This window comes from Nycticebus coucang, chromosome 6 (genome assembly GCF_027406575.1).
Source record: "Nycticebus coucang isolate mNycCou1 chromosome 6, mNycCou1.pri, whole genome shotgun sequence".
NCBI classification, from domain to species: domain Eukaryota; kingdom Metazoa; phylum Chordata; class Mammalia; order Primates; family Lorisidae; genus Nycticebus; species Nycticebus coucang.
The window spans coordinates 71,305,917-71,324,893 of NC_069785.1; the positions used below are offsets into that span (position 1 = coordinate 71,305,917).

At 38.0% G+C, this 18,977-nt stretch overlaps 1 protein-coding gene across 1 annotated transcript in view; it reads left to right on the forward strand.

Moving 5' to 3' along the window:
- The first annotated feature begins 2,306 nt into the window (after positions 1-2,306).
- The window catches only part of CORO2B (coronin 2B), a 216,133-nt gene continuing 199,462 nt past the window's right edge, over positions 2,307-18,977 (forward strand). Inside the window, exon 1 of the mRNA XM_053594716.1 lies at positions 2,307-2,475. Coding sequence (XP_053450691.1) covers positions 2,374-2,475 — 102 coding nt within the window. The 5' untranslated portion in view covers positions 2,307-2,373. The remainder of the gene's footprint in view (positions 2,476-18,977) is intronic.

Here is an 18,977-nt window from a genome sequence, read left to right on the forward strand (position 1 = left end):
TCACCAGAGAAGCTGGGAGCTAGCCTAGGAAGAAAGGAGTGGCCATGGAGGAAAATATGGCTGCTTTGGGCAAACATAAAGGCACCCTAAGGTGCTAGCCAGTGGCACTGCTATGAGGAGGCAAAGGACCAGGGTTCAAGTCCTGTTTCTCCCATGGAGTGAGCAATCTTTATAGGTCGTTTGGTCTCTCTGAACTTCAGTTTTCTTGTTTGTAAAATAAGAATCAAAATTTCCATGAGGATGAAATGACATAAAACATTGAAATGTTTTGTGAAAACTGTAAAATGCTATTACAAAGTAGGGAGTGGTTGTGGATGACGATGATAATGGTGATAACGATCATGATGATGATGTTGGTGATAAAATCATTACAGAGCCTTTGACTTACAAGGGAGGTGGGAAACATAATTCTACTGTGAATTCAGAGAGAGGAAATGGTATGGTGAACATATGGCCTTGTCTCAGCCACAGAAGATATTATTATCTCCTTTTTACAGAAGAGAATACTGAGACTTGAAGATTATATGATTTACCCAAGGTCATATGACTCAGAGATTCTTTGACTCCCGTTTTAAAACTTGTGCCATGACATCTGCTGCCTAGGTCTGGAGTGTTTCTGATGGCTGCTTCTTCCTTCCCTCCTCCAGAAACATTCTCCAGTTGTCTGTGTCACAGCACAATGATAAAAATGACAGCAGTGATTGACTGAGGACTTGCTATTGGCCATGTACTATGGCAAGGTCTTTAGACAAATCATTTCATTTCCTCTTCATAACAACCTTTCAAAGTGGGGCTATTTAGGCCTAAAGATCCCAGGAGAAGACATCACAGAGGAGGACACTGAGGCTGAGAGTGGAAGTGACTCACCAATAAGTGGCTGATCCAAGACCAAATCTCAGTGGTCCCAAAGGCCACACTCATGCCACTCATATTGAAACTTTGCCAGTCAGGAGTCAGACCAGCTGGTTTCTGGGGCTCGGTCAGCCTGCTAGTGACATCTTCATGTAACTTCAGACTCCTTGAACATTCTCATTTGTAGAAAATGAAAATGCCTACCAAGTCTACTTCCCAGGGGTAGCTGAGGATCAGATGAATGGAACCATGTATTAAAAAGGTCAAATTGTTGCATAAATGGAAGGGATTTTTAATATCCTCAAAACTCCTTCTCTCTACTCTTTCTTCCCAATGTCCTCACTCCTGAGTAACAGAGTTAGGACAAAAGTGATGATTATTCTGAGGGCCATAAGCAGGGTCTGTCCCTTGGAGAGGCCTCCCCTCCCAGCCTCTGGGTTTTTTGTTTTTGTTTTTTTTTTTTCCAGTTTTCAGACTGTTTCCAATGACCCGGAGAAAACTGCCACTGTTTCCTCAGCAATGGAAATAATTAGCTCCATTCTTCCCATTTGAATAGTTGTGCCTAGTTGGGCTCTTAAATATGGTCTTTGCAGTGTATTTTCAAACCCTCGCAGGTTCTATTTTTACTTTTCTTGCTGGAGGAATGTGATGGAAGACGATTCCAGCACAAAGATCCCAATTAATTTCCCCTTCCTTTGAATATTTTTTTCAAAGATATATTTGAAAAGGACGTTTAAATAAATTCCATGACTCCGGAGGTGGATTCCAACATATTTCTCACTGCTTTCCACTTGGAGAGCAGCCTCCCCCTTGCCGCCCAGTGGCCTGTGAGAGCTCTGTGTCACAGCTGGGCAGTGCTGACTGCTTCCTCCTCCCAGCAGGATGAGCTGCCTCCTTTAGCCATCTCTCCAATAGCTGAGGGCCAGCCTCTAGGCCATGGGCCACTTTAAGTCTCAGAGTCTGAGGGCCTGGGGAGAAGAAGACAGTCTGGAAAAATGTCTGCAAAGGTGAGAAGTAGGGAGATAGGGGCTCCTGAGGGCCAGAATTATGAAAACACAGGACTGGAGCCATTGGAAAACCATTAGAGAAGATTCCTTTGCCCTGAATCCCAATTCTCAGAATAGCCACCCAGCCAAACCATACATGTTGCATAGTGATTTATTATCAATCTGACTGTCTTGACTTTGAAATGCTATTCCTCAAACTGCATGTGTCCTCAGAAGGCCAGGGGAAGTCTGAGGCCAAGATCTCAGGGTAAGAGAGAAGCTTTTGTGATCTAGCACACAGGACTGGGGAAAAGGTGGTTTTTATCCTCTGAGAGTAATTCTGGTTTTCAAGGTCCTCGTGGAAAAGAAGTTGTTTTGAAAGAGCAGATGCCTTTGGAAAACACAAGAGAAAAGTTTCTCCCATTTCCATCTCTCAGCTGTCAGCGGGTAGGCTCTGGCTCCCTGGAATGAATCCTCAATCTAGGAAGGGACGCTGGAAGCCTCCAAGACATAAATTGAGGGGCGGTGGCGCCATATGAGAGCCCTGTGCCTGAAATCCCACAGGAAAGCTTCCTGCCTGAGGATTCTAGGCACCATCCCTGGCAAACTGCAAATTATCTTCAGCAGCACAAGAAAGGTATGGGTGGCAGCAACGAGGAACAAACTCCTCTTCTCCCTCTTCCCACTCCTGTCCACCCTCCTCTACCTTTCCTGTCCTCTCCTCTCCTTTTCCCTCACTCTCTTCCCTCTACCTTGCCCACTCCTACCCCATGTTCTGCTCCCTCTGCATTTCCACTTCTGACCTTTTCTCTTTTCTCCCTCTCTCTCCTCCTCCTCCCTGTGGGCCTGCTTCTCCCTTGCTTCCTGGGAAGCAGCATCCAGTCTCTTCCATCCACAGGGAGTCCAATCAGCAGCATTGCAATCTTGCTGCTAGAATTGGGGTCTCTGGACACAGCTTCAGTCATGGCCTGAGAAACCTCCTTGGGCTCCCTGGTAACCTTGTGATGCCCTCTCTTGCTCATTTCTGGTGGAGTCAGGATGGGACACTCCTGAAAGAAATAGAGGTCTTGTCTTTAGAGCCACAAACCCTGAGCAAGACACAGAGCAAGCCAGCTGGGCCTGGTCCCTCAGAACTTGGGCTTCCAGGCCCCTAGTTTGGCACCTGGGAAAGACCACTAGTCTGGGCTAGGCCTTTACTCTGTAGCCTCTGATTTCGGATAACACACCCCAGTTGCTCAGCATAGGCAGAGAGTTCAGGGCCCAGGCATCCCCCCACATGTGGGAGCCCAAGTTGGATTAGCACTCCCAGACCTGTGCACAACAGCCCTTGCTTCAGAGCTGCTCTGCTGTGGCTGTGCCACCCTCCAGGACAACCACACCCTTTGGAGTCCTCAGAAGAAAACCAAGCCCAGTATCCTGCAGAGAATGTGTCCCGGACAGACAAGGGCTCAGAACACTGACTCTGTAGAAACGTACAAACATGGGGCCGGGCACAGTGGCTCACACCTGTCATCCCAGCACTCTGGTAGGCCAAAGGGGGTGGATTGCTAGAGCTCACGAGTTTGAGACGAGCCTGAGCAAAAGTGAGACTCTATCTCTACTAAAACAGAAAAACTGAGGGAAGAGGATCACTTGAGCCCAAGAGTTAGAGGTCGCTGTGAGCTATGACACCACAGCATTCTACCCAGGGCAATAGCTTGAGACACTGTCTCAAAAAAAAAAAAAAAAAAAAGAAATGTAAAAAGGCACACAAACACACATAAGTGTGTGTGGTTTGGAATCCCAGAAGGAGAAAAGAAGGGATGAGGGCAAAAGCTGTAGTTGAAAAGACAATGGCCAAGGATTTATTAAAACTGTCAGGCAGGTTAATTGTACATGATTACAGATAATTTTGTATTATTCATTCTATCATAAATCCCACCCTAGATAGGCAGTCTGATCTTAGAGGGCACACCCTTATCATTCTGACATATGTCCTATGTAAATTCATTATGAATATTTATCTTCCCATTACTAATATTGGTCATTTGTACTTTCTTTCTATGTTCCTTGATTAGTCTTTCTAGAGGTTTATCAATTTCACTAGTTTTTCAATCAACTTTTGACTTTGTTGTTGATTTTTCTTTATTGTTTATAGTCTATTTCAATAACATCTGCTCTTATTTCTATAATTTCCTTCTCACTATTATTCTTGGGTATAATTTGCTATTCTTTTTCGGATTTCTTCAGATGGATACTTACATAGGTGATTTTCACTTTTTCTAACACATAAATTTAAGGCTATACATATCTAAGTGTAGATTTAGCTATATCTTGAGAGGAATATTAAATTGATTCCAGCCTTTAATTTTCTATAATATAGATACTTAAAGTTATAAATTTCCCACCAAGCACAGCTTTAACTACTTAAATTTTGATATATAATATTTGTCATGTCACTCAGGTGAAACTACTTTCTAATTTCTATTGTGATTTTTTTTTAAATCCATATATTATAATAGGAAGCATAATGTTTAACTTCCAAACTTTGGAGATTGTCTAGTTATTTTTTCATTATTTATTTCTACAGTTAGTCTCCAGTGGTCAAAAAATGTATTTGAATCATTTCTGCCATTTGAAATTTGTTGAGATCTGCTTTATGGGCTAGCGTGTGGTCAACGCTGACAAATGTTTCGTGTGTTTTGGAAATGAGTGTTTTCTGTTGATGTTAGGTGCAGGTTCTGTGTATGCAATCAGGTGAATTTTGTTACTTACATTTTCAGATTTGTGTCCTTATAGTTTTTTTTTTTTCATTGCTATTCCATCAGTTACTGAAAGAATAATTACTCCTTATAATTGTTATTTTTGTCTCTTTCTCCTATAAATTTTTACTTTGTATAATTTGAAGCTATGGTGTTAGGTGTGTGAAAATTTAGTAGAGTTGTATCTTTCTGATGGATTGGTGCTTTTATTATTATGAAATGTCTCTTTTGGACTCTAGAAATGCTTTTTGCCTTAAACTCTACCTTTTATTGGTTACTGTTTATATGGTACATTTTCCTGTCTCTTTTCTTTTAGCTCCACTATGCACTCATTTCAGGTGGAGCCATATGAAACAACTTTTTTGGTAACCAAAAAATGTTTGAATATTGGCACTTTTGTGCGGTTCAATTTAATATTTAAGATAATTTTTTTTGTAAGCAGCATAGTTTTTTTCTTTTAATTCTAGTCTGAAAAGCTTTGTCTTTTAAAGGGAGTCTTAAAAAAAAAGAAAAATACAAAGGGTGTAGTATTTAGTCCATTTACGTGTAATAAGAGTTTTTAGTTTTTTGGTTGATTTATTTGGTTTTATATTCACTATCTTTATTACTCCCTTTCTACTTTCTCTGTTTAGGTTCATTTTTCTTGCTTTCTTTTGCATTAATAATATGTGTTTTATTATTCCATCTCCCCTCATAGCCTGTCAATTTTGTATTCCTTCACTATTATTTTAGAGATTGCCCTAGATTACTTATTAAAGTCTACTACCTTTCTGGAAGGAAGTATGGAGAAACCTCAAAGCACTCAAGCTAGACCTCCCATTTGGTCCTGCAATCCCATTACTGGGCATCTACCCAGAAGGAAAAAAATCCTTTTATCATAAGGACACTTGTACTAGACCGTTTATTGCAGCTCAATTTACAATCGCCAAAATGTGGAAACAGCCTAAATGCCCACCAACCCAGGAATGGATTAACAAGCTGTGGTATATGTACACCATGGAATACTATTCAGCCATTAAAAAAAATGGAGACTTTACATCCTTCGTATTAACCTGGATGGAAGTGGAAGACATTATTCTTAGTAAAGCATCACAAGAATGGAGAAGCATGAATCCTATGTACTCAATCTTGAAATGAGGACAATTAATGACAATTAAGGTTATGGGGGGGGGAAGCAGAAAGAGGGATGGAGGGAGGGGGGTGGGGCCTTGGTGTGTGTCACACTTTATGGGGGCAAGACATGATTGCAAGAGGAACTTTACCTAACAATTGCAATCAGTGTAACCTGGCTTATTGTACCCTCAATGAATCCCCAACAATAAAAAAAAATAAATAAATAAAGTCTACTACAAAGAAGTAAGTGCCTTTTGCAACATTTTATCTCTGTGTATTCCCTTTTGTCTTTCTTTTTGGTTGTATATATGTTTTGAACTTCACAATACATTATTATCTTGTGAAGTCAATATTTATTTAGATATGCCCACATATTTACCCTTTATGTAGTTCTTCATTCCTTCCTACCTTTCCTTTTTTTAGTCTAAAATCCTTTTACTAAAGTCACGTTAGCCTTTATTTTAATACAGCAAGTCTAGCATTGCTGAATTATCTTGGTTCTTTTCCATCTGATTTTATTTTGCCTGCACTTTGGAAAATATTTTCACTGGGTATAGAATTCTAAGATGTAAATTATTTTTATTTTAGAAATTCGAAGATATCATTTCTTTGTCTCCTTGCTTTCATCTTTTTATTGTGCTTTTAAAGGTATGCACCTTTTACCATGGACTTCTTTTTGGAATATTCTCTTTAGCATTGGTGTTCAAAGATTCACTATTATGTTACGAGGTATGATTTGCTTTCTATTTATCTGCTTGGACTTTGTGGCACCTCTTGAATTTCTAGCTCGATGTCTTGACATTGTTGAAAAATTCTTAGTCATTATTTCTGTATTTCTTTAAATATCACTTCTCCATTCTTTTCTCTTCCCCTTCTCAGATTCCCGTTGTACGCATATTTGAACTTTCCACCATGCCCCGTATGTCTTATACATACTTTTAAAATACAATTTAGTTAATCAGCTGTGCTAATCTGTTGTACCATCTATTGAATTCTTAGTTGTGTGAATTACAGCCTTTTTTAGTTTTGGAATTTCTGTTTGATTTTTTTCTAAGTTGTACTTCTCTTGATATATATCTTGTTATATCTTTTTATGAACATACTAATCACAGTTATTTTAAAGTTAATATCTAATAATACTCATTTCTAGGTCACCTGTTTATTTGTTTTTATAGGCTGTTTTGTCTCTTCTTTGTTTTTTTATGGTCCTGTAACTTGCCATACCTAGTATTTGTAATTTAATACTGGAAAGTTTATATTAAAACTTGAGAACACTCTGGATGATATGATCATCTGTAGAGGATTCACCAATCTCTGGCAAGCAACTAGCGTAGGAGCTGTCTCTTTATCTCATTGCAATTAAGGGCTAGACTGACTGGAAGCTTGGTTTTAGTCTTTGTAAGATCTGCTCTTTCTGTGATCTTTCCTTCCAGAGTATAGCTTTTCAGGGATCCCATGTCTAAGGATGTTTCTTAAGTCCCTCATTTTTAGAAAATAATAAATTCAATTTAGTCTCCCAGGGACTGTGAAAGTTTTTCAGCTACCAGTTGCTTAGCTTCTTAGCCTCCCACCTTGCAACAGCTAAGAACTGACAAATACCTCCAGGAGAAAAATGAAGGCTATCAGGTTTACAGCTCTGTGCCTCCCATGTCTCTTGGACCTTTGTTTTCCAAATCCTATCTGCCTTGCAAGCCTAGAACTGTACCTTTTTGTTTCTTGCAGGGGTAGGAAACCTGCGGCCTCAAGGCCACATGTGACCCTCCAAATCCCCAAGTGTAGTCCCTCAGCTCACAGAACAAATCCCTTTATTAAAAGGATTTGTTCTGGGTTGGCGCCTGTGGCTCAGCGAGTAGGGCGCCGGCCCCATAAACCGAGGGTGGCGGATTCAAACCCAGCCTTGGCCAAACTGCAACAACAAAAAAATAGCTGGGCCTTGTGGGAGGCACCTGTAGTCCCAGCGACTTGGGAGGCTGAGGCAAGTGAATCGCTAAGCCGAAGAGTTGGAGGTTGATATGAGCTGTGATGCCAGGCATTCCACTAAAGGGCGATAAAGTGAGACTCTGTCTCAAAAAAAAAAAAAAAGGATTTCTTCTATAAAATTTGGAGTTGGTCAAAAGGCCACACTCAAGGATCCAGAAAGCCACATGTGGCCCCAAAGCTGCAGGTTCCCCACCCGACTCTCTGCCTGGTTCCTCAGCCTCTCATCCTGTACCCCATGTCTCAAAGGGAAAAGTGATGACCAAGTGTTAGGATCTTGTAAAAACCTTTCTTTTTTACTCCAAAATCTTGTCTCCTTGAATAGTGGCTGTCTTGGGAGTCCTACAATTCTTCAAAGAGATTTTAAAAAACATTTTATCCAACAACAACAGAAAAAGAAAACATTTTATCCAGCTTTTTAATTTGATTCCAATGAAAACTTTAGTCTGACACAAGTTACTTCATCATAGCCAGTAGGTGAACTCTTCATCTCTTAAAATCTTATTTTAATGATTTTCTGGTTAGTAGAATCTTTTGTTTCCCCAATCCATTTTTGAGGAAATAAATCCTAAACACTTTTGTACACTTTTTGCTGAGGTTCCTTAGCTTTATTGCTCCAATCATATTCTAATAATGGAATTTTACGATTTTATTGGATTTATATTTTAAAAAGTGACATCCTAACCATTATCTTCTTTGGACCTCACCCTGATCCTATGGAGTAAATAGTGATCATTTTCTCCATTTTTCAAGTGAAGATACTGAAGTTCATTAAAATTTATTTAACAAAGAGGTTAAATAAATTCTTCTAATTATGGTAATTAAGTAGAGAAATCCTAACCAAAATTTAGTTCTTCTGGCCAAAAGTCTAGCTGCCATTCATAGGTTCCCCAAAGCCAGCACTTTTTTCTGAATACTCCACAGGGCTAGCTAAAAGTCTTAGCATACAATAGATGCTCTCTGGTAACACTTGCTGAACTGATTTATATTATATAGCAGCAGCTGATCAAAGGAGGAGTCTTCTAGCCTGACACTGGCCTTTAACTGTTGCATCAGATTTTATTTAAAAAGGAACAGAGAATAATAAATCAAATTCTGCTGCCAAAAGGAACCCACAGGAATTTATGAGAAATACAACATAAATTGACTAAAACTCTTAGTATTTGTTCTCCCCTGTCTTATATTTGGGCACATCTGGGTATAACTGAATCTGCCACTCTCAGACAGGCAGTTTGACCCCCACCCATCCCCGTCGAAAAAAAAAATCCAAAACAAAAATAAAGCAAACAGACATCATATAACAGTTAATGGGGCCTATTATGGTCTAAATTGACAGGCATGTAAATTGAAACCATTTCTGAAATAACTCACTCAAAATTCCAGGAGTGGGAATACAACCTTTATTTTCAAAGTAAATTTTGCAGCATTATGAAAAGAAAAGACGAGCTGTCTGGGCAATATTGCTGAATGAGTCAGGAAGAACTACAGATGTTTTAAAGCACATTACTGGTGAGCTTGTCAAAATTTGGGAAAGGATAGCTTCCCATCACGCTAGGTCACTGGAGGACTCAGCAAGGCTTTGTAAGTTACCCAGCCAAGGCTAACTGAACTCTTGACAGAGCCTTTTGCAAGGTCTGCAGAAAATATTTTTCATTTGTTAAAAAGCAGAAATGCAAGTTCTGTTACTTACTCCCTTAATAAAAATATCCAGACTCCTGTCACAAATTCAGTCTAATTCACATCTCTCCCCAGCACAGAAACCAAAACCCCTGAAGAGGATCAAATTATCAACATCGTTTATAGAATGCGTTGCTGGGTGAAGAGTCAAACTTAGCCTGCTAGATGTTTTTTAAAAAATTGTTTTAATAAATTTTATTAACTTTTAGTGAGGCATAAGATGCATGTGTGAATGTGCAGTGAAATGTGCCCTTTTAAAGTTTATAGAGCAATAAGTTTTAGCAAATGTATACACTCACGTACATCAAAACCAAGGTATAGAAAGAACACTTACTTCTTTACCTCCAAAGTTTACATATGCTCTGTCCTAGTCAATCACTCTTACTACCAGCCCTAGAAATCCACTGATCAGTTTTTTGTCACTCTAACATAGATTTGTTATTTCTGGAGTTCCTAGAATTTCAGACAAATGGAATCAAGAGACTGTATTCTTTCATACTTGGCTTCTTTTGCTCAGCATAATATTTTGAGATTCATCCATGTGGTTGCACATATCAATAGTCATTTCTTTTTATTGCTGGGCAGTATTCCATTATACACATGTACCATAATTTATTTATCCACTCACCAGTTTATGCACATTTTGGTTGTTTTTAGTTCAGAGTTTTTATTAAGCTGCTATGCATGGTTCTTCGTGTAGACGTATGTTTTCATTTCTCTTGGGTAAATGCCTAGTAGAATTGCTGGGTTATATGATAAATGTATATTTAACTTTATACGAAACTTCCATAATTTTCTGAAGCAGTTACAACGTTTTTTTCACTATCACCTACAATGCTCCACATCCTCCGTATTCTTGCATTGTCAGCTTTTAGATATCAAACCAAAGTACAACCCTGGGTTTGTACTTCTGTCTCACTGTGGTTTTAAAATTTTCATTTCTGTAATGACTAGAGATGTTGAGTAGCATATTTATTAGTTATTTGTACATCTCTTACAAACCGTCTCTTTGGATCTACATGTATTAACCATTTTTTGTTATTTTTGAGTTCTAGGAGCTCCTTCTAAGTTTAAGATACATGTCCTTTGCCAGATATATATAAAGTGAATATTTTCTCTTAGTCTATGGCTTACCTTTTCATTTATTAAAGATGTTTCTCAAAAATCAGAAGTTATTTATTTATTTATTTTGAGATAGAGTCTCACTTTGTCACCGTTGGTAGAGTGCTGTGGCATCACAACTCACAGTAACCTCAAATTCTGGGGCTCAAGCGATTCTCTTGCCTCAGCCTCCCAGGTAACTGGGACTACACACGCCTGCCACAGCACCTGGCTATTTTTAGAGATGGGGTCTTGCTCTTGCTCAGGATGAACTCCTGAACTCAAGCAATCCACCCACCTCAGCCTCCCAGAATGCTAGAATTACAAGCATGAGCCACCGTGCCAGGCCTCATAAGTTTTTAATTTTGATGAAGACTGTTTTGAACCAAAATGTGTCCCCCCTCCCTCAAAATCCATTTGGTGAAGCCCTAACCCCCAATATGATTGCATTTGGATGTAGGGCCTTTAAGGTGGTAACTGGGATTAAATGAGGTCATAAGGGATGGGGCTCTAATTCCCTAGGATTGATGTTCTTACAAACAGGAAGAGATGCCAAGGATGTGCATGCAGGAAAGGCCAGGTGGGGACACTGTGAGAAGGAATCTCTCTGCAAGCCAAGGCGAGCCTCTGGAGAAACCAAACCTGCAGGTACTTTCACGTTGGATGTCCAGCCTCCAAAACGTGAGAAAATAAATTTTTTATGTGTAGTCTTGAGTATTCTAGTCAGCCCTAGCAGAATGATAGAAAGACCAATTTATCAGTTTTTTCTTTTGTGGTTTTTGATCTCTGTTTTCCAGCTAGGACATTCTTACTTATCCTAAAGTGGCAAAGATTATATCCTCTTTCAAAAAAAAAATAAGTTTTTATAGTATTCAACTTTTAGGTCTCTTACCTGTTTGGGATTAATTTTTACATGGGATATTCAATAGGGATTGAAGTTCATTTTTTTCCTCATATGGATATCTAGGTATTCCAGTCCCTTTGGTCAAAAGACTGTCCTTTCCTTTATCAAAATATGTTGAAAATCAATTGTCATTGTATGCCTCCATATTTAATGGCATGGAACTCATAACTCTGCTGATTTTTGCTCTACATGTGCTGAGCAATTTAGGAGTAAGTAGCCAACGCATTTTATTTGCTCATGTTCTTTGCAAATATCAGTCAAAACAGATCACTAACAATTCTAAGGATGAGATACTATTTATAGAGTTCAAGAAACATATTCATAATACAGATGAGGCTATTTAGGTTTTTCTTTTTCTTCTTAAGCAATTGCCCATTTCATCCAGGCTGTTGATTTTATTGGCAAAAAGTTGTTGATTACTTTCCCTTGTTGGGTTGTTGTTTTCTCTAGCATCTGTAATTGCCTTCTCTTTCACTCACTCCATTCATACACTCTCCTTTACCCTCTCTCAGGTAACTCTTCTCACAAATTTTTCAATTCCCTGATCTTTCTTTTTTTTTTTTTTTTTTTGTGGTTTTTGGCCGGGCTGGGTTTGAACCCACCACCTCCGGCGTATGGGACCGGGGCCCTACTCCTTGAGCCACAGGCGCCACCCAATTCCCTGATCTTCCAAAAGTCAGCTTTTAGTTTGTTGAGTTTCACAGTTGTCCATTTTCTATTTCATTGATTTCTGCTCCTTATTATTTCTTTTTTCCCATTGACTTTGGGTATACTTTACTCGTCTTTTCTAGTTTCCCAAGATGGAAGCTTAGAATATCGATTAAAGGGCATGTCTTCTTTCCTAAATTAAGCATTTAAAGACAGACATTTTTCATTAAGCATCACCTTACCAGTATCCCACAAACTTTGTTATGCTGAATTTTCATTTTCAGTAAATTATTTTTGAATTCTCCCTATGATTTACTCTTTAAATCAAGGATTATTTGGAAGCATATTGTTTAATTTCCACAAATGCTGGGGTCTTAGCTGTCTTTCTGTTATTGATTGTGGTTTAATTTCATTTTGGTCAAAAAACATACTTTGTTTTCAGTCCTTTAAAATATACTGAGATTTTTCATGGGACATAAAATAGTCTATTTTGATATACGCTCCATGTGTACTTGAAAATAATGTGTATTGTGTTGCTGTATAGATATTCAATAAATGTCTATTAGGTCAAATTGGTAATGTTGCTCCAGTCTTTTTACCTTTACTGATTCACTTACTACTTGTTCTATCAATAATTAAGAGGGATATTGAAATCTTCAACAATAATTGTGGATCTTTCTATTTATCCTTGCAGTTCTATAAGTTTTCCCTCGTATGTTTTGAAACTGTATTAGTAGGTACATATGCACATATTTAAGTATTTTTGCCCTCTTGATGAATTGTATGCTTATTATAATAAGTAAATATTTATTTTTATCTCTGATAATATTCCTTTTCTAAATGGCACTTTTTTAATACTAATACAGTCAAACCAGTTTTCTTATGATTATTGTTTGCATGGTATATTCAATTTCTTCCTTTTACCTGCAAACTATTAGTGTCCCATATTTAAAGTGGGTTTCTTGTAGATAGCATGTAACTGGATCTGCCTTTTAGTCTGTCTGCTAATCCCTGCCTTTTAAATGGGATGTTTAGACAATTTATAGTTATGCAATTTTTAAATTCAATTTTTAAATTTATAATGTATATAATAATTGTACGTATTCATGGAGTACAATGTGATGTTTCAATACATGTATACATAACAATGATCAAGTTGGGGTAGTTATAAATCTCATCACTTGTTTCCTGTTTGTTCCTTCTACTCTTTGCTCCTTTTTTCTTTGCTTTGTTTTTTTGGTGATTGCTCTATGGCTTACAATATGCATCTTTAGCTATCATAGTTTACCTTTAAGTATAATTATATGCTTTTACCTATGACATAGGACCCTTAAAAAACTACTCTTTCATTTCTCTCTGCCATTTGTTATGCAATTATTGTTATACATTTATTCTATTGTCTTTTAAGGAACTTTCAAAATAAGAAAAAATATCCTATATTTATTACTTTTGAGATTCTCTATTCCTTTCACTAGATTCAAGTTTCCATATAGCAACATTTTATTTCTGCCTGAAGAATTTTCTTTAACATTTCTTATGAATAGTTCTGCTAGGATTAGCTTCTGGGAGCTTTTGTTCATCTGAAAAATTCCTCAGTTTGTCTTTGTTTTTGAAGAAAATTTTCACTAAATATAGAATCCTAGATTGACAAGGTGATTTTTTTCTTTCAGCACTTTAAAATTTTCTTTCATTGTTTTCTAATATGCATAGTTATGACAAAAAGTTTTTGTTATCTTTTTGTTATATTTTTTCCTTCCGACATACACTATCCTTTTCCCCTAGTTGCTTTTAAAAGTTTTGTTACTGGTGGCGCCTGTAGCTCTGTAGGTAGGGTGCTAGCCACATACACTGAGGTTGGTGGGTTTGAATCCAGCCTGGGCCAGCTAAAGCAACAATGACAACTGCAAAAGAAAAATAGCAGGGTGTTGTGGCGGGTGCCTATATTCCCAGCTACTTGGAAGGCTGAGGCAAGAGAATCACTTAAGCCCAACAGTTTGAGGTTGCTGTGAGATGTGATGCCAGAGCACTCTACCAAGGGTGACATGGTGAGACTCTGTTTTAAAAAAAAAAAATTCATTACTGATTGTCAACAATGTGACCTTCATGCACCTTTGGTTTTTGTTTTTTGTTTTTGCTCTATTTGGGGTTCATTGAGGTTCTTGGATCTCATTGAATTTGGAAAAATTTTGCCCAATATTTCTTTAAATATTTTTCTGTCTTTTATCTTCTCCTCTGAGACTTTAGCTACATATGTATTAGAGTACTTGACATGTTCCCATAGGTCATTATCAATATGTTTATTATTTAGCCTTTTTTATTTTTATGTTTCATTATATATATATTTTAATTAAATCATAGCTGTGTACATTGAAGCGATCATGGGGTACAATGTGCTAGCTTTATAGACCATTTGAAATATTTTCATCAAACTGGTTAACATAGCCTTCACCGCATTTTCTTAGTTATTGTGTTAAGACAGTTATATTCTACACTTAATAAATTGAACATGTACCCTTGTAAAACGCTATTGCTATGTCTTCAACTTCCTTGATGTATCCTTCTAACCTGTTATTAACCCCATTCATAAATTTTTCATTTCAATTTTGTATATTTTTATTTCTAGAAATTCCATGTGGTTCCTTTTTATGATATTTTCATATCTTTTATTTTCCTTCACTGAGTTCCTGCATTGTGTTCCACAATTTCCTTTAAGTTTTTGAACATAATGAGCATATTTACCCTGTTTCCCAATTTTGGCATCTCTGTCATTTCTCTTTCTGCATACTAACTAATTTTTCTCTTGGTTTTGAGTCACCTTACTTTGATTCTTACAATGGCTAGTAATTTTTAATTAAACTTTAGCTTAAATATGAATATTACGTTGTTGAGGGTTTTCTGGTCTTTGATTGGTTTACTTATTTATTCTGTAAAGAGTGTTAAGAATTTTACATCAGGAAGTTAAATTGCCAAAGGATTAACTTCCTTCTTTCAATGCTTGCTTAAAGCTTTGTTGGGAAAGATCTAGTGAATGCCCTCAGTGATCAGTAAGAACTTTCCACTCTGTCTGTTAAAGTCTTAAAACATCCCCTTACCTGTATTAACTCTGGGAACTATCCAACCTCAAAATCCACCATTGTTCTTTGCCTAAATTCATGGAGTTTCAGCCTCCACAAGCATGACTTACAATTCAGCAAAGATCCAAAGGAATCCTTATGCAATTTTTTTTGTTGCTGTTTGTTTAAGACAGAGTCTTACTATCTTGCCCTGGGTAGAGTGACATGGCGTTACAGCTCATAGTAACCTCAAACTCTTGGGCTTAACTGATTCTCTTGCCTCAGCCTCCCAAGTAGCTGGGCCTACAGGTGCCTGCCACAATGCCCGGCTATTTTTTGTTGTTGTTGCAGTTGTCATTGTTGTTTAGCAAGCTTGGGCCAGGTTTGAACCCACCACCCTTGGTGCATGTGGCTGGCACTGTAACCACTGTGCTACGGGCACTGAGCCCCTTATGCAACTTTTGGAAGCTCTTTTTCTATATAATGTTCTCTTCTCCAGAACTCTAGCCACATTTCCTGCTAACATTAGCATCTCTGAACATTGATCTCTATCTTCTCAACTCATCAAAATCACTCTGCTCTACTTGATATTTCTTTCTTACATTACAATCCAGAATGTGCCACTAGACACAAAGTCACAAGGTCACATGGCTCAACTTTTTGTTTCCATTCTCTCAGGATCATACTCCCAAAGTGTCTATTAACCGATGTTTGAAAATAGTCATTTGATTTCTTTTGATCAGTATACTTATTTATGGTGATGGAAAAGTAAGTGGGAACTCTGTTGGTTTATCATGACCAGAAGTGAAAATCCTATATGGCTGAATTTAACTCAGAAACTCTTTAACTAGTCCAGAGAGAGAGCAGAGATGGATTAAAAGGTTTATAGATTAAGCAGACATGTAACATATGTGCGAAATTGTTAGTTGAAAGAATGAACAAATCAACAGATAAACTTGGGGTACCAATGGGGTTGATAGACTGTGGATCTAGATGAAAAGCAGAAGAACAGATGGGTCAGTGAGTATCGGCCATTTACTGGTGACTGCCACTCCCTAGGGGACAAAAAAGAGAAGTCAAAACTGGGGCTTGGCCTCCCCTGGGCAGGGGCCATGAGATAGTGAGGTCAGGAAGATGAATAGTCATGTGCACACATACTATCCTATGCACAGTCACACACATGTAGCTCTCCCACAATTACACTTATCTTTTATTTTTGCCCGTCTGTTTCTCCTGTTGAAGTGGCATTTCTTGAAGACAAAGATTTTTGCCTTATACATTTTTATGGTATTTTGTCTCCAAACCCAGGCACATGATAGAAGCTCAACAAATAACTGCTGAATAATGAACTCTCTTCCACCTGAATGTGTTCTGCCAAACGGACCAGAGCACTCATGTCAGTCAGTCCAGGCATCCCCTTTTCCATACTCACTGCTAATTAAAGACTGCCAAAGTACCTTTTGGAAACTCGGTGAAAGTTATAGTCTCTTTGGCTCTGTTCTTTCTACATGTCCCAGCACAGTGGGTTGTGTTACATGATTCTTACTTATGTAGGAGTCTACTTGAAGATTCACCTCGGCTACCTTATTTAGATTTATGCCTCCCCAAGTCTCCTAAGCTCCCTACCTTTTGCTCATTTTTAGAAAGGATCATTTCTTCAGGTAGCTCCTTTCATCATTTGCCTGTTATAAATTAGTAGTTTCGATACCAAAGAGTGGGACATCCCTTTCCTATGCTCTATCCCAAAGCTAGAGACATCTCCCTACACGCCTAAAATAACAACTAGGATTACAATTTTGAATCTACTACTTCACAGTTGTGAGACCTTAGTTAAGTTAGTTAACCTTCTGAGAATTGGAGTTTTTTTTCATCTATAAAATGAGACAATTCATTGTTGACATTTATGACAATTGATGACAATTCATCTTAATGATAATTCAATCATAGGGTTGCTGAGATGATTGAATGAGATTAGAAATGTAAAGAACTTAGTGTGATGCACATGGTAGGCCATTCAATGAATGTGGTTCTAATTGTTATTATCATGAAGACATCATACACTCTCACCCTGGTCCTTTTGCCTCTCGGAGATGTTTCTAAAATCTGTTGTGGATTATGCAACAATTGGCGATACTTAGAGGGAGAGTGTGCTTGCCATTGGCATTGGAGAGGTAGTGTTTTGTGAACACTAACTTGGGAGCAGATAAAATCAACTTCAGTTGCTAGCTTAGTTGGGAGACTTAGGAACCGGACACCAGGAATGTAATCTAGAAGAATTATATGGGATTCCAGAACTCAGGCCGTTTAAGAACATTATCTGGAAGCTTGGTCTGTAAGAACCAAGGGTTCTGTATGGGTTTACAGAACAATACGCTCTAGGAATACTGTGTGATCCCAGATAGAATGGCTTGAAGAATGTCTTGATGATTCTGGAACATTGGCCTGTAAAAAATGTTAAATGATTTATCATTTTGGTTTTTAGTAATATTATGCCATTTTATAACTTTGTGCGCTTATGAAAACTTGTAATAAACTTATGTGGTTCTGGAAACTTGGTTTGTTAAAATCAAGTTATTATGTGATTCTGAAGCCTTGGCTCAAAAGAAGTGTATTTGATTCCAGGATCCTAGCTGTCAGAATAGCACTATAATAACACTGTAGATTTCAGAAACTTGTGCTACAAGAATATTATGTGACTCTGGAAGCCTAGTCTACAATCTATTCAGTGTAATTTCAGAAACTTGCGCTACAAGAATATTATGTGATTCTGGAAGCCTAATCTACAAGCTAGTCAGTGTAATTCTGGAACCTTGATCTCCACGTACCATGACCTGTGGGAATCTTACATGAGTTTTAAAGCTTGTTCAGCAGGAATCTCATATATTTCTGCATGCTTGATCAAAAGAATCTCATGTGATTTGGGAAGGTTAGTTTACTGGTTTTATGATTTTGATTCTTGGCTTATAAGAATCTTATGAGAACCTGGAATCTTGGCCTGACGGAATGTTGTCTAATTCTAGAACCTTGGCCAATGAGAATCTTCTGTGATTCAGAATACTTGGCCCATAATAGCACAGCATTCCAGAACTTTGGCCAGTAAGAATATGGTAGGAGTATGTAATGCTGGCCTGTAATAACGTGATGTGGTTTCAAAACCTTAGCCTGTGTGAAGTATGATTGTGAAACTTTGGTATGTCAAAAACCACTAGAAGCCTTTAAATATCTGTTCTTTCTTCCTTGGTTATAGATCACCTCATTTTTAGCTGTGTATATGACCCCCTGAAATAAAAACTAAATTTCTCACCCTCTTTTGCAGCTAAGTTTGTCCTTGTAACTAAGCTCTGGCCAGTGACATGTAAACAGAAGTAGCAGAGACACTTCCTGGATAACATCCATATACAAAAAGTCCATGCCCTTCTTCCACCCGTCCTCCTTCTTATTGGCTGGAATAAGGACCTGACTCTAGCACCCACCTTGAACCATGTCAGGGAAGCCATCAAGACTGAAGGAACATGAGCTGCTGACACTGTGGAATACTATCTCAACTCTGCCTGATAACAGTGCCTTATTGAAGCACTTTTGTGTTGGATTTTGTATCACTCACAGACAAGCCCAATCCAATGTTTTAATCCATAGAACAGTAGGTGATTCTGAAGACTTAGTTTCTGTCATTCTGGCATTACTACAGCCTATAAATCTTATGGGATTTAGACATTTTGGTGCTGGACTGTCTATTGTCAATTTAGTATCACCCTCTTGAAAAGAAGCCAAGAACTACATTTCCTGGAATCCCTTTCAGTATGTTTCTAGATTAAAGTTTACCCATGAAGGCATTCATGTGAGATTTGGAAGGTGAAAGAAGAGAGGCCCTTATTCTCCAAAGACAGTACTGGGAAATAGCATGGGCAGCCTCTGGATGCTATGC